This window comes from Hyperolius riggenbachi, chromosome 9 (genome assembly GCF_040937935.1).
Source record: "Hyperolius riggenbachi isolate aHypRig1 chromosome 9, aHypRig1.pri, whole genome shotgun sequence".
In the NCBI taxonomy this organism is placed as follows: Eukaryota; Metazoa; Chordata; class Amphibia; order Anura; family Hyperoliidae; genus Hyperolius; species Hyperolius riggenbachi.
Window position 1 is genome coordinate 227,944,363 of NC_090654.1, and position 15,523 is coordinate 227,959,885.

General features: G+C 43.0%; 1 protein-coding gene across 5 annotated transcripts in view; it reads left to right on the forward strand.

Moving 5' to 3' along the window:
• The window catches only part of SIPA1L1 (signal induced proliferation associated 1 like 1), a 370,713-nt gene that overhangs the window by 299,043 nt on the left and 56,147 nt on the right, over positions 1 to 15,523 (forward strand). For 4 of the 5 annotated variants that reach the window (XM_068254095.1, XM_068254094.1, XM_068254096.1 and 1 more), the window contains 2 exons: positions 1,402 to 1,545; positions 14,570 to 14,694. In XM_068254095.1, coding sequence (XP_068110196.1) covers positions 1,402 to 1,545; positions 14,570 to 14,694 — 269 coding nt within the window. The remainder of the gene's footprint in view (positions 1 to 1,401; positions 1,546 to 14,569; positions 14,695 to 15,523) is intronic. The other variant, XM_068254097.1, reaches the window with a different exon arrangement.

Sequence of the window (15,523 nt, forward strand, 5' to 3'; positions counted from 1 at the left end):
TTCTAAAGCCTGTTTCCAAGGGGGGAGGAAGGGGGGTCTTCATTATTCCCTTATATCCCCGTCACTTACACCCATCCAAGCTATTTAAACCCCACCCCCTTCACCTCCGATCAGTGCCTCCCTACAGCCTGCATCACAGGATCTTCTTATGGATGCTCAGCGAGATGCTAGTAATTCTTAGGTGATGCACATAATATGCTGATTTTATACAAGTTTCTGCAACTTGGAACTGGATCGGTTAAATGCAATAGCAGATGTTTTGATTTGTTCTGTTCCAGGCTGCATAAATGTTCATAACGTTTTCATCAACTATAAATTAGTATCTCATAGACTGTCCCTGGAACCCATGCATCACTAGTGAAGTTTAAATAGGTTATTATTAATTCAGATCATCACATTGCTTAATCAGTATTTACTAAATTAATATTTTAATTAAAAAAAGTACTAGTGTGAACTACAAAAGCACCCGATATATATTCATGCACTTGTTTATTACATAAAAAAATACACTAAACCATAAATTGGTAACCTCTGTCAAAACCATGTGGCGTGAGGAGTCGGAGCAGTTTTGGGGACCTGGAGTCGGAGTCAGTAGTTTCATAAACGGAGTCAGATGATTTTTGTACCAACTCCAGATCCCTGCTTATTTGCATCTTATTGACAATCTGTACGGGCTATTGACACTAGCATTGGTGTTTAGCATTGCAACCCGCTTATTTGGCTGAAGGCCGTACACCAAATGGCATACATCAAATTGTGGCCTTACAAAAAAAAAATTCAGTGCCGTGCTGCCCTGTGCTCATTGCGAATAGGAGCAGCAAGTAAAGGGGAAACCCAGGTGGCAGCGCAGAAATGGAGGCACAGAGAAGTCACCACTCTGCACCTAGTTTACCCCACACAGGCGTGTTCTAATAATATGGTTGTTTCATTTGTATGCTTGTCTTATGTTTCTAGAATGTCATCTTCACAGAAACTGTTATTTTCTTCCACTGCTTTACTGGAATTCAATTTTTTCACCATTACGGATAGGTAGAATTCTATGCCATGAGCAATTGTAGAGATGGGCAAAACCTTGCTTGTTTTAGTAAATTAACAGTATCCCTTTGAAATGTTGCTGACTCCAGGTGCCTTTTATAAAGCCTCAGTTTGCATGGTGTTTTGCTTGCTGTGGAAGACTTTTATCACTTTGGCAAGACTTTTAGCAAAAGATTAACCTTACCTTGCATTATTGGATGGATTTTGTAAATTTATTTTAAATTTGGTATTTATGTACATCATCCCCTTGATTTGTTTTTCACTTTTTACTTGCTTTTCTACTAAGGAAAATGCTTCTATTTGCTGTAGTTTAGAAAGTTCTCTCATGCTGTGTGCAATAAGTTTGTCCTATTTGATTTAAATAAGGCTGTCCCCGAGTTCAGAGATTTATGCTTCTGTGGCAATTGGACGATCCCAGCAAAGTCGTAGCTCTCCCAGCAGTCTTTCCACCTCCAGTGATACCGGCTCCAGTGGAGGCTCCCAGCGCAGGCAGAAATCCATGCCTGAAGGGTATGTCTTTGCTCCATGTTCATTGTATACCACAAGCACCTGTGATGTTAGGATTTGCATGGACTTGTATCTACACGTTTTTTTTGGCTGTCTTCTTATTATTGATAAAAAAAAATTTGATGTATTAATACAAATCTGGTATGTTGTGCAGCCATTTTGATGTGGTCACTTTCCGTGATTAGAACTGTGCAGAGCAGTGTAAATGAATACAAGCTTAGATTGGATGCCTTTCTTAATGGCCTAGCTTTTGATTACTGCTTTTCTGCCTCACTTAGGTTTTTGTTTTAACTTTTTTGGATCATCCTTATAGATTAGATGTAGAATAGTTTGAACACAATGATACCGATGTGTCTTTCTTGCTACATTACTTTATTTAACCTCTGTTTTGTCTCTGGTTGTGTTCTGTTAGTTCATGTCATTAAAATATTTTCCTAATATTTATTCTACATCATTGTGTTGGAGGGAAGTCTTTATGGTGTACTGTTTTGGGTTCCATTATTACTAGTTTTATTGGTCATTAAAAACAAGTGTTCTGGTGTGCACTTATCGATTATCACGTTTTGTGGAACACTCCATGTTGACTGTCATGTTGGCTCATTCATACTAATTTCCATATTTCTTAGCAAAAGAATGTGGTAAGCTGGACTGAAGGCAAACTGTTGGCAAACACTTTGTAAAAAGAAAGTGGGACAAATCAAATCTTCATCTGGAGATGATATTGTATTTGGGTTTGGACTTGTTACTGCAGTTCTGTACTTGAGGTGCATTTTCAGCATGTTGAAACCTCACCACTGAAAACTGTAGGCCCAAAAGTGCAGTGGTTCCCGTATGAGGTCTTTGGAGGACACCCACTGTAAGCTCTGTAACACTAGGTTGTGAGCAGGAATTTTAGTTTTTCCCAAGCAGGAAACTACTGAAAATGTGAACAAGCTGATAGATTACATATAAAATGCAGGGCATTTTCTGTACAGCTGATTTCTACATCCCAAAGTGGTGTCCTTTCACAAAATGTCTTGCCAACTGCGGTATTACATTTGCAGATTACAAAAAGCATTTTATTATTCTCTGTAAAGTGTCATGGACGATGACGCTATATTATTTATTATTATTTTGGAGGATAAATAACAAACTTGAGACAAATATAAAGACATCCCAAATGATTGGAGATCCCTTGTCACAGAAAGCTTACAATCTAAACTCCTGTAAGAACTAATGGTAAATAACATAAACTGTTTATGAAGTACCATACATGCATTTTAAGATGCAAAAAGAAAAAAAAAGTAATTTAATTCCCTAATAAAGGTCAGTTTTGTAAAAATTGCAGTTCCAGTTTTGTGCCTTGTTTCCTGTACGAAAAATGACTGCTAGCTTTTAATACAGAAAAATGGCAGCCTACAAAATACTTAAAGGCAGTACAATAGCAATAACTGAGTAATCAAGCGTAAAACCCCTGCTCCTATTAAAAACAATAGCTAGTAGTGAGGATAGGGAAAACTGAAGACATGGGATTTAGTTGTTGTTAAAGTGTAAAAGGATCAGCTGCACCTAAGCCCTAGTTTCCATCTGTGCGCTTCTGTCCGCTTTTCAGCAACATGTATCAATCTGTAAGGCCTCGTGTACATCATATGCACTTCCATGTGCATATGGAAGCGCGTATGATGTTCTGAAACGCAGGAACGGCAGAAGGACATAGACGGACCTTCTACCGTTCACATCTACTGTGCTGCGCAGCAGTACGATGCGCTATGAAGCGCTTGGTAACTGCTGCCTGCATATTGCCCGCAAGTGCAGAGCTGATCCCATCACTGTCAACGGATGGGATCAACAGCGCAGCGGGCAGCAGCGCAGATGGTGTGCGTTCGTAACGCGTTGCGTTCCGATCGCACGGCCATCTCGCTGAAGAGATGTGAACGAGGCCTAAAATTGAATGTGCTAAAAAAAAGCGGACAGAAGTGCACTAAGTGGAAATGAGTCCTAAATAAAGTATTTATTTACATAGCAATGTACATAGTCACATATCCCACAGATGTGTAACAGCTAGGTCGTCTCTCAGGTGCTCAAGCAACCACTCTACAAAGTCTGTGGTGAGATTATTATTAGACTGGAGGCACCCAAAAGGATACATCAATCAGTAAAAAAAAAAAAAAAGTGCTTCTGTACATGATATACTTGAAAAGGTTACATAGTTACATAGTTACATAGTTATTTTGGTTGAAAAAAGACATACGTCCATCGAGTTCAACCAGTATAAAGTACAACACCAGCCTGCTCCCTCACATATCCCTGTTGATCCAGAGGAAGGCGAAAAAACCCTTACAAGGCATGGTCCAATTAGCCCCTAAAGGGAAAAATTCCCTACCTTAAATTAAAGAAGGAGGTTCAGAGAGCGGGTATACCAAGTAGGGCGGGGATCCCCAACCTGTGGTCCGCGGCCTACTGGTGGTCCGCAGGACGTTTTCAGTTGGGCCGCGGGACTGTCCTCTTGCCTGCCCCCTCCGCCCGTCCCCCTCCGCGGCGCCGCTGCTGTTACCTTTGGCGGCCGCTTGGTCTCTTACATTCTATACTAGCTATACTGGGCACTAAACTAGCTATACTGGAGCACTATACTACCTATACCGGGGCACATTAGCTATACTGGGGCACTATACTAGCTATACTGGGGCACTATACTAGCTATACTGGGGCACTATACTAGCTATACTGGGGCACTATACTAGCTATACTGGGGCACTACCTACCTATACTGGGCACTAAACTAGCTATACTGGGGCAACTGTACTAGCCATACTGAGGCAACTAAACTCCCTATACTGGGGCAACTATGCTAGCTATGCCCCCCGCCCCGCCCGGTAACCCGATGCGCATAACATTGTTCCCCGCCCTGCCGGGCCCCGGAGAGAAATTTGGTCAGAAAGTGGTCCCCGGGCCGGAAAAGGTTGGGGACCCCTGAAGTAGGGCATTTATTCAGTACTTAGTAGAAGTTGCTTTCCCACTACCTTGCACCAGTTGTGAATAGCACTGAAACAGTATATTTGCAGCTGAGGTGGCTTGGAGGACAATGGTTTGTGCTCCACTTTGTGGCTGTCCCCTTGATACATTTAGGTTGGTTAATTGGTGAAGTGAACATTAAGTTTCTAAATTACACATTTCCCTATGTAGTGAGGCAAGTTTGTTCTCGCCAGCTGTCCCATCCTTTCCTTCATCATCGTCATCGTCATCATCATCCATGTAGTGGTATAATCCCTACCAGCTAATAAGCTCCAGCTTCCATTCTTCCTTACTTCCCTAGTTCTTACTTTTTTCTTTCTTTTTTTCTTCTTGTAGAAAAGTTGCAGAGCTGATTACATACTCATAAAACTAATTAAGCAAGCTGAAGTTATGTTTACCATTTTTTCTTGCACTATATATAGTGCTAGATGAATGTATTGCATTTTTTTCTACCAGAAATGCACTTGCCCTTTGAACTCTGCTAATCGTTGGCCTGTTGTGGTTCACGCTGCGCTTTACATGACTCTGATGCTTCCTTCTTCTATCGCTTATTGCCGTTTACCCTCATTTCCACAACCACCGCTAGTCTGCCTGACACTTAGTTGATCCTGAAAGCAACATGTTGCTTCCAGAATCTTTCACTGCCAGGCTTCTGTGTCCCCTTGCGGGAATGAAAAACTCTGCATACCAGGAAGCGTCTGTCTGAACCAGCCCAGTGTTCTCCCCAGAAATTATTTCCAGCCGGGTGGCATGAAAAAGTAGCCGGGTGGCATGAAAAATTAGCCGGGTGGGGTGAGATGAGAGAATGCAGGGCTGGTGCTTCTGTGTGGAATTCTGCTTAGAGCAGAGGAGGAGGTGAGCTGATAACAGCCGGGTGCTCACCAAAACTAGCCGGGTGGAGCACCCAGCTAAAAGAGCCTTGGGAGAACACTGCAGCCCTTAACAATTATATCCATAATATGAAAATTACATGAAACTATATGCAGAAGTGTACAGTTCAAACCTGTAGCTGCATCATAAGGTACTTCCTGCTTGGAGTTTGTATTTTTTCCCACACCCAAAAAAAAAACCTTGAGTTAAAGGAGAACCTAACTGAGTAGGCTATGGAGGCTGCCATATTTATTTCCTCTTAAACAACACCAGTTGCCTGGCAGCCCTGCTGATCTACACCAGAAATATCTGATCTGCACATCCGTGTTCAGGGTCTATGGCTAAATGTATTAGAAGCAGAGGCTCAGCAGGGCTGACAAGCAACTCGTTTTGCTTAACCACTTCAGGACCACAGGCTTACACCCCCCTAGTGACCAGGCCATTTTTCATAACACAGGGCTGTGCAGCTTTGTCAGGTTGCTGCACAGCTGTACAACTAAGCACACAAACGAATATTACCTCCTTTTCTTGTCCTTAAAGGGAACCAGAGACGAAGCACACTCATGTATTTTACCATATATATCAGTGGGAACATTAGACAAAACACCTACCTTGCTTACTGTTTCATTGTGCAATGCACAGCTTGCTTCTAATCAACCCTGATAAAATCCCAGACTGAGCATTCAGTCTGGCTTTGCTCAGGAATCATTATAGCTCAGTCTGTGTTCTCTCATGTCTTATCAAATCCAAGCATTCCCCCTGCTGTCTCTGCAAAGTAATCATTATAGCCGAGTCATTATAGCAAAGCCAGACTGAATTCTTAGTCGGGGATTTTAACAGGGCTTATAAGAAACCAGCTGTGCAGTGCAGAATGAAACAAAGCATGGTAGGTGTTTTCTCTAATGTTCCCACTGATCTATATGGTAAAATACATGAGGGTGCTTCGTCTCTGGTTCACTTTAACAGAACATTCTTTTGGAGGTGTCTGATCGCTCCTGTGAACCTTTGTGTTTTTTTTTTTTTTTCAGGCTTCCAGTGTCTGATTTTGTGTCCCTCTCCTTCCCACCTCCCTGCCCCAGCCTGATTTGATTAGAACAGTGATCCGTCCTCTTTTTCGCCTCTCATAGGCATCAGCCTATGAGAGGGCTTCGATTACCAGCTGCTCTGAGAGACAGCCGAGTGTTCCTTGTGCAGCACTGCACTAAATAGCAGCGCTGTGCGGATGTAAACGAAGGGGATTTCTTTCAGCTTTAATCTACTAACTGCCTACTAGCCCTGAACGCAGCTGGCAGGCTGATCGAGGAGCTCTGTGAATCGGCATTGAACGATAGCGCATGCACGCGTTCCCTGCTAAATTGCAGCTCCAGGACTTGACGCCAATTGGTGTTAGGCGGTCCTGGGGCTACCGCCGCGTTCATGTCCGTTGGCGTGAACCGGTCGTTAGGAAGTTAAAAGGAAAAAAAAAGATGGCAGCATCCATACCCCTCTTGCTTCAGTTGTTCTTTAAAGATTTTTCTCTCCCCCACCTCAGCCATATTCCAAATTGGTATATGACAGGAACTATGGCTATGGTGGGGATTAGGCTGTGAGCTCTACTGAGGTCAGTGATATATAAGTAAAGACTCTGTGAAGTGCTGTGCAATATGTCAGCCTTGTAATAAATACATAATAATTATGTAACCAGTGTAATGTAATGCATTGCAGTGAACAGCTTAACTGTACACTTACATTTATGCTGCATACATTTGATTCCAGTGATCCAAAATTCCAATTCACAGACTTTTTGCAGTCCTCAGTAGATTTTGATAGGACCCAAGCAACATAGCCACATTAATTACAGGCTTACTTAGTCGAGTACATTTGAATTTGGCGCCGGTAGACTTGGGAGGAGGATCCAGCTGTTATATGGCTGATCCTGCTTCTGCACAAGTCCGGGCCGAATTAATTACTATTCCCCCTCCAGGCCGCCATGGATAGTGGGGGAATGAAATAATTTGGCTTCCAGCGATTGCTGGAAGCCGAATTTATTATGATTTTTAAGCAACCTCGGCTCCGTCTTCTGACGGCACCGACGTTGCTCACTGAGCGCCGCTATAGACTGAATCCCTTTATGGTCTATGGCGGCGCTGGCTGCGCCCAAATCTAGCAGCGCTGAAAAGCACTGCTCCTTACTTAGTCTCCACTGTTCTCCAATCTGAGTAAATCAGCTCCATTCTGTACATTTGGGAGAGTAGCATTTTGCATATCAAATTGTGAATTCATGCAAAGGGAAAGGAATAGTTAGGCTATATTTAGCAGAGCTGGTAATCACACCAGTGAGTCCCCCTCTGTAATGAGTGACTGTGACTACAGTGTCACATCTCCAGGTCCAGGCAGGTGTGAGAAGGCAATGTGTTGTGTTCCTGGGAAATAATGACTTGTTTACTTATCACAAACGACCTGCTGCTATGCTGCAGCATTGCTGTTAATTGCCTTGGCTGCTAGAGGTACACAGTACAGAAATGTCTATGTTATGCTTATCTTTGGTAAGGAAGGCAGAGAACATTTTAGTTAATGCGGACCTCAACTCAGAACTTCCTCTCTGCTCTAAAAGATATACAACCGCATAATAACCTTTAAAGAAAATCATCTTTGTTACAGCTGATACACTTCCTGCTTTTATGAAAGCAGACATAGGGCTACAAATGTGTTTACAAATTATCTGAGGCAGCCAGCTGACCCAGTTGAGAGATCAAATTACAGTTGTGATTAGTCACAAATGAGGGGGAATTACACAGGCTAAACTCTCTAAATACATTCAGTGTGTATTTCTCTGTTTTCCTTCTGTCCTGTGCAAGAGTTCAGGTCCACTTTAACCTAAACTGATTAAAAAAAGACATATGCCATTGCTAACTATGCCTGGTACACACAATTTCCTGTCAGATAGATGGGGCGTATTGATTATTTCCGAAAGGTCTGATCTGATTTCTGATCGTTTTCTGGTTGATTTTCTGAACACTTTGGAAATCAGATTGGACTCGGCAGTCTGATGGGAAATTGCATGGTGTGGACCAGGCATAAGGCCCATGCAGATGCTAAATGACTGTCTCTTGAAACAATTGTTGGCGATTGTTCTTGTTGCCAATGACCGTTTTGGCAATGCTCCCTGTACGGTTTATCTCATCACCTTATCCCTGTGCTGTTTATCTCATCAGTTTATCCCGGTATGGTTTATATCATCCGTTTACTTTCACCTTGCTTTTCCTTTAAAGCAGATCTGTAGTGATCACAAAAATAGAAAATACTGTTGCCATGTTCACTGAGCTAATAGCGTAGCAGAGCATGCTTGTGAGTGCCAGTGTTTTATGAATGGCTATCTGGTACCCAGTGGCTGAGCCAAACCTCTGCTCAGGCTCAGTAGCAATAAATGGTTGCATGTTCTGCCTAGACATTTATAGCAGACAATATCTGTGCAAGCCCTGTTTTGCTGCTCCGCTACCACCCTGAGGGGTAAAAGCACCGCAAGTTAAATTGGGAATGAGATGTTGCGGGTAAAATATTGGTAATTTTACCAATATTCCACTATTGTCTTATCCTATCCCCTACAATGGTTTTTTTTTTTAAATAATGATATTAAAAAAAATATATATATTCCTGTCTTGTGCCTCCATAGTCCTGTTTGTGCTGCAGTCAACGGGGGAAAAAACGGGTCCTCCATCTCAGAAATGGGACGCTGAAACTGCTTCCGGCGTCAGTGTTTCCACGTCTAGCAGGGTCCATGCGTCTCAGCTCTCTCTGTGCACTGAGCTGATATGCTAAGAAGGGTGTGTAAAGAGGGGTGGAGACTGGGGGTAAAGGGGTGGATGCTAGGTAGGAAAGGGACAGAAAGTAGGAGGGATAGGGTGCAGATAGGTATGAAGGACTGCCTATTCCTCCCTTACAGTAGTCGATGGGCTTTCCAGTTAAAGAAGTAAAAGAACAAATTCTGGGGGTGTGGAAAGTTATGTAGGGTGCTGTGATTTATGTCACAGCTCCATGTAAGTGGACATAGGTTTTTTTATTTTTCTGTTCTCAGTTTAGGGGTACTTTAATGCTGTGCAACAGTCTTACCATTCCATGGATGTCCCCTGCATTGTATGATTTTTTAAGAAAGGTTTTGGCACATATATTTAGGAAAAATTAAAAGGATCTGAAACCAGAACATATTTCCAATATCCAAAAAGCAACTTCTACAGCTAGCTAATATGCCTTGTGATCTTGTCAAGCAATATGCCCAGATTAAGGTCACTTGGGAAAACTGTGCAGCGTTTGGCAGGATGATGGCCGAGGAGATTTTCTGCCAGTCTGCAAAATCCCTTGTCACTGTCGTTCTGTCATTGGTGCAGCTGGCATTCACTTCAAGGACTTGTACAACTACAGTACACCTTTTAAGATGCAGCCATCTGTTGTCAGATACACCCCCACTGCCCTGGCTTTGCTGATGTCTTTGTTGGAATGTGCAAAGTATGCTCGTTAAAGTGAAATTCCACTGTTGGCAAAAATAAAGCCATGGACTTCGAATTTTTGTAACACTGCAAATGTTTTAGCAAACATTACAGGTCCTTTCATTGTTCTGTTGAGCATATACTGACAGAAATGATTAAATGGTTTTCATAATGGGAATGCCAAACACGTGTGTGAGCCTGCTACAGTGACAATCCAAGATTGCAAAATAAAAAAAAAAAGCAAAAACTTCCCTTTATTCCCATTTAGCCAGGAAAGGAGTGGTGCCTGCAGATGCAAAAAAAAAATGTACTTTTCTCAGTTCAGTTACTTGTGCGGGAATGTTGTTTGTACAACAAAATCAGTGACTTGCATACCAAACAGTGTACTGTTGCTATAGTTGCAGAGAAGTGAAAACTGGCAATTTCAGAAAACCATGCCTAGATGCAGACTTTATTTGTTTTTATTGATGCTTTATGAACCTCCCAAGGTCAGAAAAATCTCTCCAGTGGGGAAACAGACAAGGAAAAAAAACAAACAAACACATCTCTAATCATTGTCCACATTATTATTATATATACAACTAAAATGAGAAAAAATCCTGTAAGTGGAGTTTAAAACGCAGGCAGGGGGAGTTAAAGCTCTAGTTCACATGCTGTTTTTAAAGGACTTCCGAGGCCAAATCAAAAAAAAAAAAGTTAAATACCTGCATCATATTTGAAGGCACGGAGCACGTCGTCCGCGCCCTCCGTGCCATTCCGCCAGGTCCCCGCCAGCTCAATAGCCCCCGGGGATCGGGGGGTTGGCCCTAGAGCTGTGCAGCCACACCTGCAGCTATGCAGACTGCGCGGCCAGCTCATGCGGCCATGTTTGTAGAGGCAGGAGAACCCGACCTGGGCCGTGAGGTCGGGAGCCGGCCCCGGAGGCTATTGCGCGGTGGGGACCCGGCGGAACGGCGTAGAAAGCGTCCTCCGTGCCTTCAAATATGATGCAGGTATTTCATTTTTTTTTTATTTGGCCCTGGAAGTCCTTTAATGCCTAGTGTGTGGTATATATGATAGTAGTTTGCATTTTTATTTTTTATTACCTGGCTGGGTTTGTAAAACTGACTTCCTGTCACTTACAGCGTGATTAAGCCTTGTACACATGCTACTGTATGATTATTTTTATATAGCACCAATGTTTTATGTAGCGCTGTACAAAACAAATAGTGAGGACCATAGATACATGGCCAGTTCAAAACTCTATGCAATCAGGACATCCAACAATACAAATACAGATGCATTCATGGTTGATGTGTGATTTGAGACATCACCAATACAGGTATATGTTAATTTGATAAATTCAGCAGAATAAGAACACTAGGTGGATAGATGGCTCTTGGCCTGAGGCAGCCAGTCGGGGCCCCCTCTGCTGAGAATCTAGTTTGTGCTCAGCAGCAGCCAATCCCCCTTTGGTGCATTGGTAAGGGGTCTGCCTGGCAGATTGCATCAGCTGAGGGCAATGATCTCGTACTCACCTCACTGGCTCCTTCCTGTGCTCCGCTTTTCACCCTACTCCCCCCTGTGCTCCGCTTTTCACCCTACTCCCCCCTGTGCTCCGCTTTTCACCCTACTCCCCCCTGTGCTCCGCTTTTCACCCTACTCCCCCCTGTGCTCCGCTTTTCACCCTACTCCCCCCTGAATAGCAACAAAATGTTTTGCGAGCGGCACGTCTGAACTGCCGCCAGAGGGATCTAGTTCCAGTCCCTGTGGGCGACATGTCCTCAGTTGTATGCATTAGGCTTTAGACTGATCAGCAGGCTGTGAGCTGTCCAAGCTGTGGCTGCAATGCATGACACACAGTTGTTTTATCTCAGCAGGTCAGGGATCAGGTGGGAGGGGTCAGATGATGGCTATGTTCATTTGCATAAAATATGCATCCTCTCGCAATAAGTGTTCTTTTATTTATAGAGCGCTAACATATTCCGTAGCGCTGTACAACATGCAAAACATACAACAATGAGGGGCATTGATACATGAGTATTTTAATATACTGTACAATCGGAACTAGTGACACAAATACCTATACATAAAATTGATGTGTAGTTTGATTATTATTAGCTACCCATTCACCGTCTTTAATTATAAGTCCATATTCAACAACCTCGTGTTGTACAGTAGTAGTACAGCGTTCTAGCCAGAATTTTTTTCCAGCTGGGTGGCATGAAAAAGTAGCCGGATGGGGGTGCGACGGGAGAATGCAGGGCCAGCACTTCTCTGCACAACTCTGCTTATTACATAAGAGGAGTAGACGAGCCGATTCTGTACAACTCTGCTTATTACATAAGAGGAGTAGACGAGCCGACTCTGCACAACTCTGCTTATTACATAAGAGGAGTAGACGAGCCGACTCTGCACAACTCTGCTTATTACATAAGAGGAGTAGACGAGCCGATGACAGCCAGGGGCTCACCTAAATTAGCTGGTGTGGAGCACCTGGCTAAAAGAACCTGGGGAGAACACTGTAGTACCAAAAAATGTTTCATACTACTAGATGTTTAGTTTCCATGCTGAAAAGAGCAGTCTATTGTCAGTGCAAGTTTGATGGAAATCTTTGCTCCACTTTAACTTTTGAATACTTTGAGGAGAGGTAACAAAATATAAAACTTACCACTGTATCTAATTTTTTTTAAAAATGTCCTTACTTCCTTTCTTTGGTTGGCCTAAAGTGAGGGACAATAAAACCTGATATGGGTTCTAAAGGCTCGTACACACGTCCAACATGCACACAACCACATGACCAACAGGACAAACCACACAACCTGACGAACCACATGACCTTTATGTCCACATGCCGAGACGGCTAAACAACCAACTCAATTAACAATACAATACAATAACATTTCTATAGCGCTTTTCTCCCATAGGACTCAAAGCGCTTAGGCTCTCTCAGATTCAGTAATTAGTAGGATGAAGTATTCACACAACAAAAGTTATATTTCTGCAAATGCTAAACTGAACAGGTGGGTTTTCAGTCTGGATTTAAACACGTCCAGGGATGGAGCTGTCCTGATTTGTTGAGGTAAGGAGTTCCAAAACGTAGGGGCAGCATGACAGAAGGCTCTGGGACCAAAAGTTTCCAAGTGGACTCTGGGTATGACTAGATTATTAGAACCTGTGGATCTGAGAATGCGAGGATTGCTACGCAGCTGCAACCTATCTTTCATGTATCCAGGGCCCAGATTATTCAGGGATTTAAATGTCAGTAGGCCGATCTTGAATGGCACCCTCCATTCAGTGAAGGGAGTGCAGGACTGGCGTTATGTGGCAGTGACGGGGTTGGTTGGTTAACAGTCTGGCAGCAGTATTCTGTATCAGCTGTAGGCGGTACAAGACCTTTTTTTGGAAGGCCAGTGTAGAGCGCATTACAATAGTCCAGTCGGGATGTGATGAAGGCATGGACTAAGGTTGGCAGATCTTCTGGGGGGATGAGGTGCTTGATTTTTGCAATGTTCTTCAGGTGAAAATAGGATGATTTCACCACAGCAGAGATTTGAGTTCTGAAATTTAAATCCCCATCAATTAGAACTCCCAGGCTACGCACATGATCAGAGCTGCGTAGATCCGTGCCTCCTATTCCCAGTGGTGAAGACTGCAAGTTAAGTTGTTTTGTTATCATGCTCTGCCCTCCAATCAGAAGGACTTCAGTTTTGTCAGCATTTAGTTTCAGCCAGTTGTCATTCATCCATTGCTGTAGTTCACGCAAGAGGAATGATGGACTACACATTCAAAACAAGTACAAGTCTTTCAAACAACTGCATGAGATCAGACCAACATAAATCCGACAGTTGGATCGGGCAAACCGCCTATTATCAGTTGCTCATCAAGTTGTTTGCACGGTTTCACATGCCTGGTTATCTTCCAACAGACTAAAGCCAGATGATAATCAGGCTGCAGGTTGGTCCGTGCGTACTTGAGCATAATGCTTCCTTCCTAAAATTAAAAAAAAAAGTATTTGTTGTGCTCTGTGTTTTTAAGTTTCTGGTTAAAGTACAAAGTGAGGTGCAGAAAGTATCTGTATCTCAAAGGGCTACAAAGGCCTAACAGTATAGTAACTATTGGGTTAGTTTAGTATTGCTTGGAGTCTTCTGCACTGGAATCTCTCTGCCATAGCCCTGGCAATGTTCCCAGTCACTTTGGATCTTCCTCTTGATGCATTGACCAATTTGATGACATAAATTAAAGACCAACAGGGAACAATCTGGCTCCTTCATCAAGTTTCCATGGAGAGCTCAGGGCTCAAGTGCTTAGGCGTTCTAGACTGGAACAGATAAGATTGAAATACAGGATGTAGTTCTAGCAAATTGTGTATCTGCATTTAAAGGCGGTTTGGACACTCTTCTTGCACTGAAAGACATCCATGTTCATAATTCCTAGGTAATTCCCAGCAGAGTTGATCCAGGGATTTTATCTGCCATCTGGAGTCAGGAAGGAAAATTAAACCTTTACATTTTAATTTACCAAGCCTTTTAAGGGTTTTTACCCTGCCCTGGATCAACTGGAATATGTAAGCGTGCAGGACAGAAATTAACCAAATGTTTCCCCTTTTCAACCAAAATAACGAACTATGTAAGATACAAATATGAGAATTTGTTTTGTTTAGAAAACCCTTCAGTAAACAAGTCTGTCTGCTTAGTAATAGCACTGTTTTTTCTTTTGGACAGGTTTGGAGTTGGTCGTAGATCACCAGCTTCTATTGACAGACAGAATACTCAGACCGATTTAATGGCTAGTGGAAAATCTACACCAAACTGGCAGAGAAGTGAAGATGGTATTGTTGATCAGATGGGTATGTATGCTTTCTTTACTATCAAAGTAAAACTGGATGGTTGTGATAGCCGGTGAATCCCTACATATGCATACAAAGATACAGCATGAAGATGACTTTGGTCATAGGCTCCACAACTACTAACCATTTATGGGTGGACATTCACAAGTCATTTTGACTAGTATGTGTGAGATTTATCAGGGATGGATTACAAAACTAAAATCTGGTCACATTCATTGCTCTCTAGTAAATCTGACTAAAAATGACCTTGATAATCTAGAGAAAAATAATCTGGGCTTTTAGGTTTCAGATGTTTCCAGCACTTGTTTAATTACTCTGCAAATATGGATGTGTTTTGTGAATGGCAAAATAATTTGGTTATTCTACTGAGGGGTCAGAAACAGATCATGTATCTGCCCTGGATCTTTAGTAGCCTTATGCTGCATACACACTTGAGATAAGTCTTTGGAAAAGGCAAGATCACAGACCAATTTTACCCCCTTCCATGTAGTATGAGAGCCATACTCTACACCAGGGGTCTCAAACTCAATTTACCTGGGGGCCGCAGGAGGCAAAGTCAGGATGAGGCTGGGCCGCATAAGGAATTTCACAATCGCGGCGCATCTCCGCCTTTGCACGCCCCTCTCACTCTTCCTTCACAGAGAGGGGCGGGGAGAGGCGGCGATTGACGTCAGGAGGGGCAGAGCTGAAGCTGAAAGCTCTGCCCCTTCCAGGAAATGCCGGCGGATTTCCCCCCGGGCGATTTGGGGGCTCTGCAGCCCTCGTTTAGCGGCGGGGATGCGGCGGGTTACTTGGGAGCACTGAAGCGAACTATAAGAAAGCTATTGCC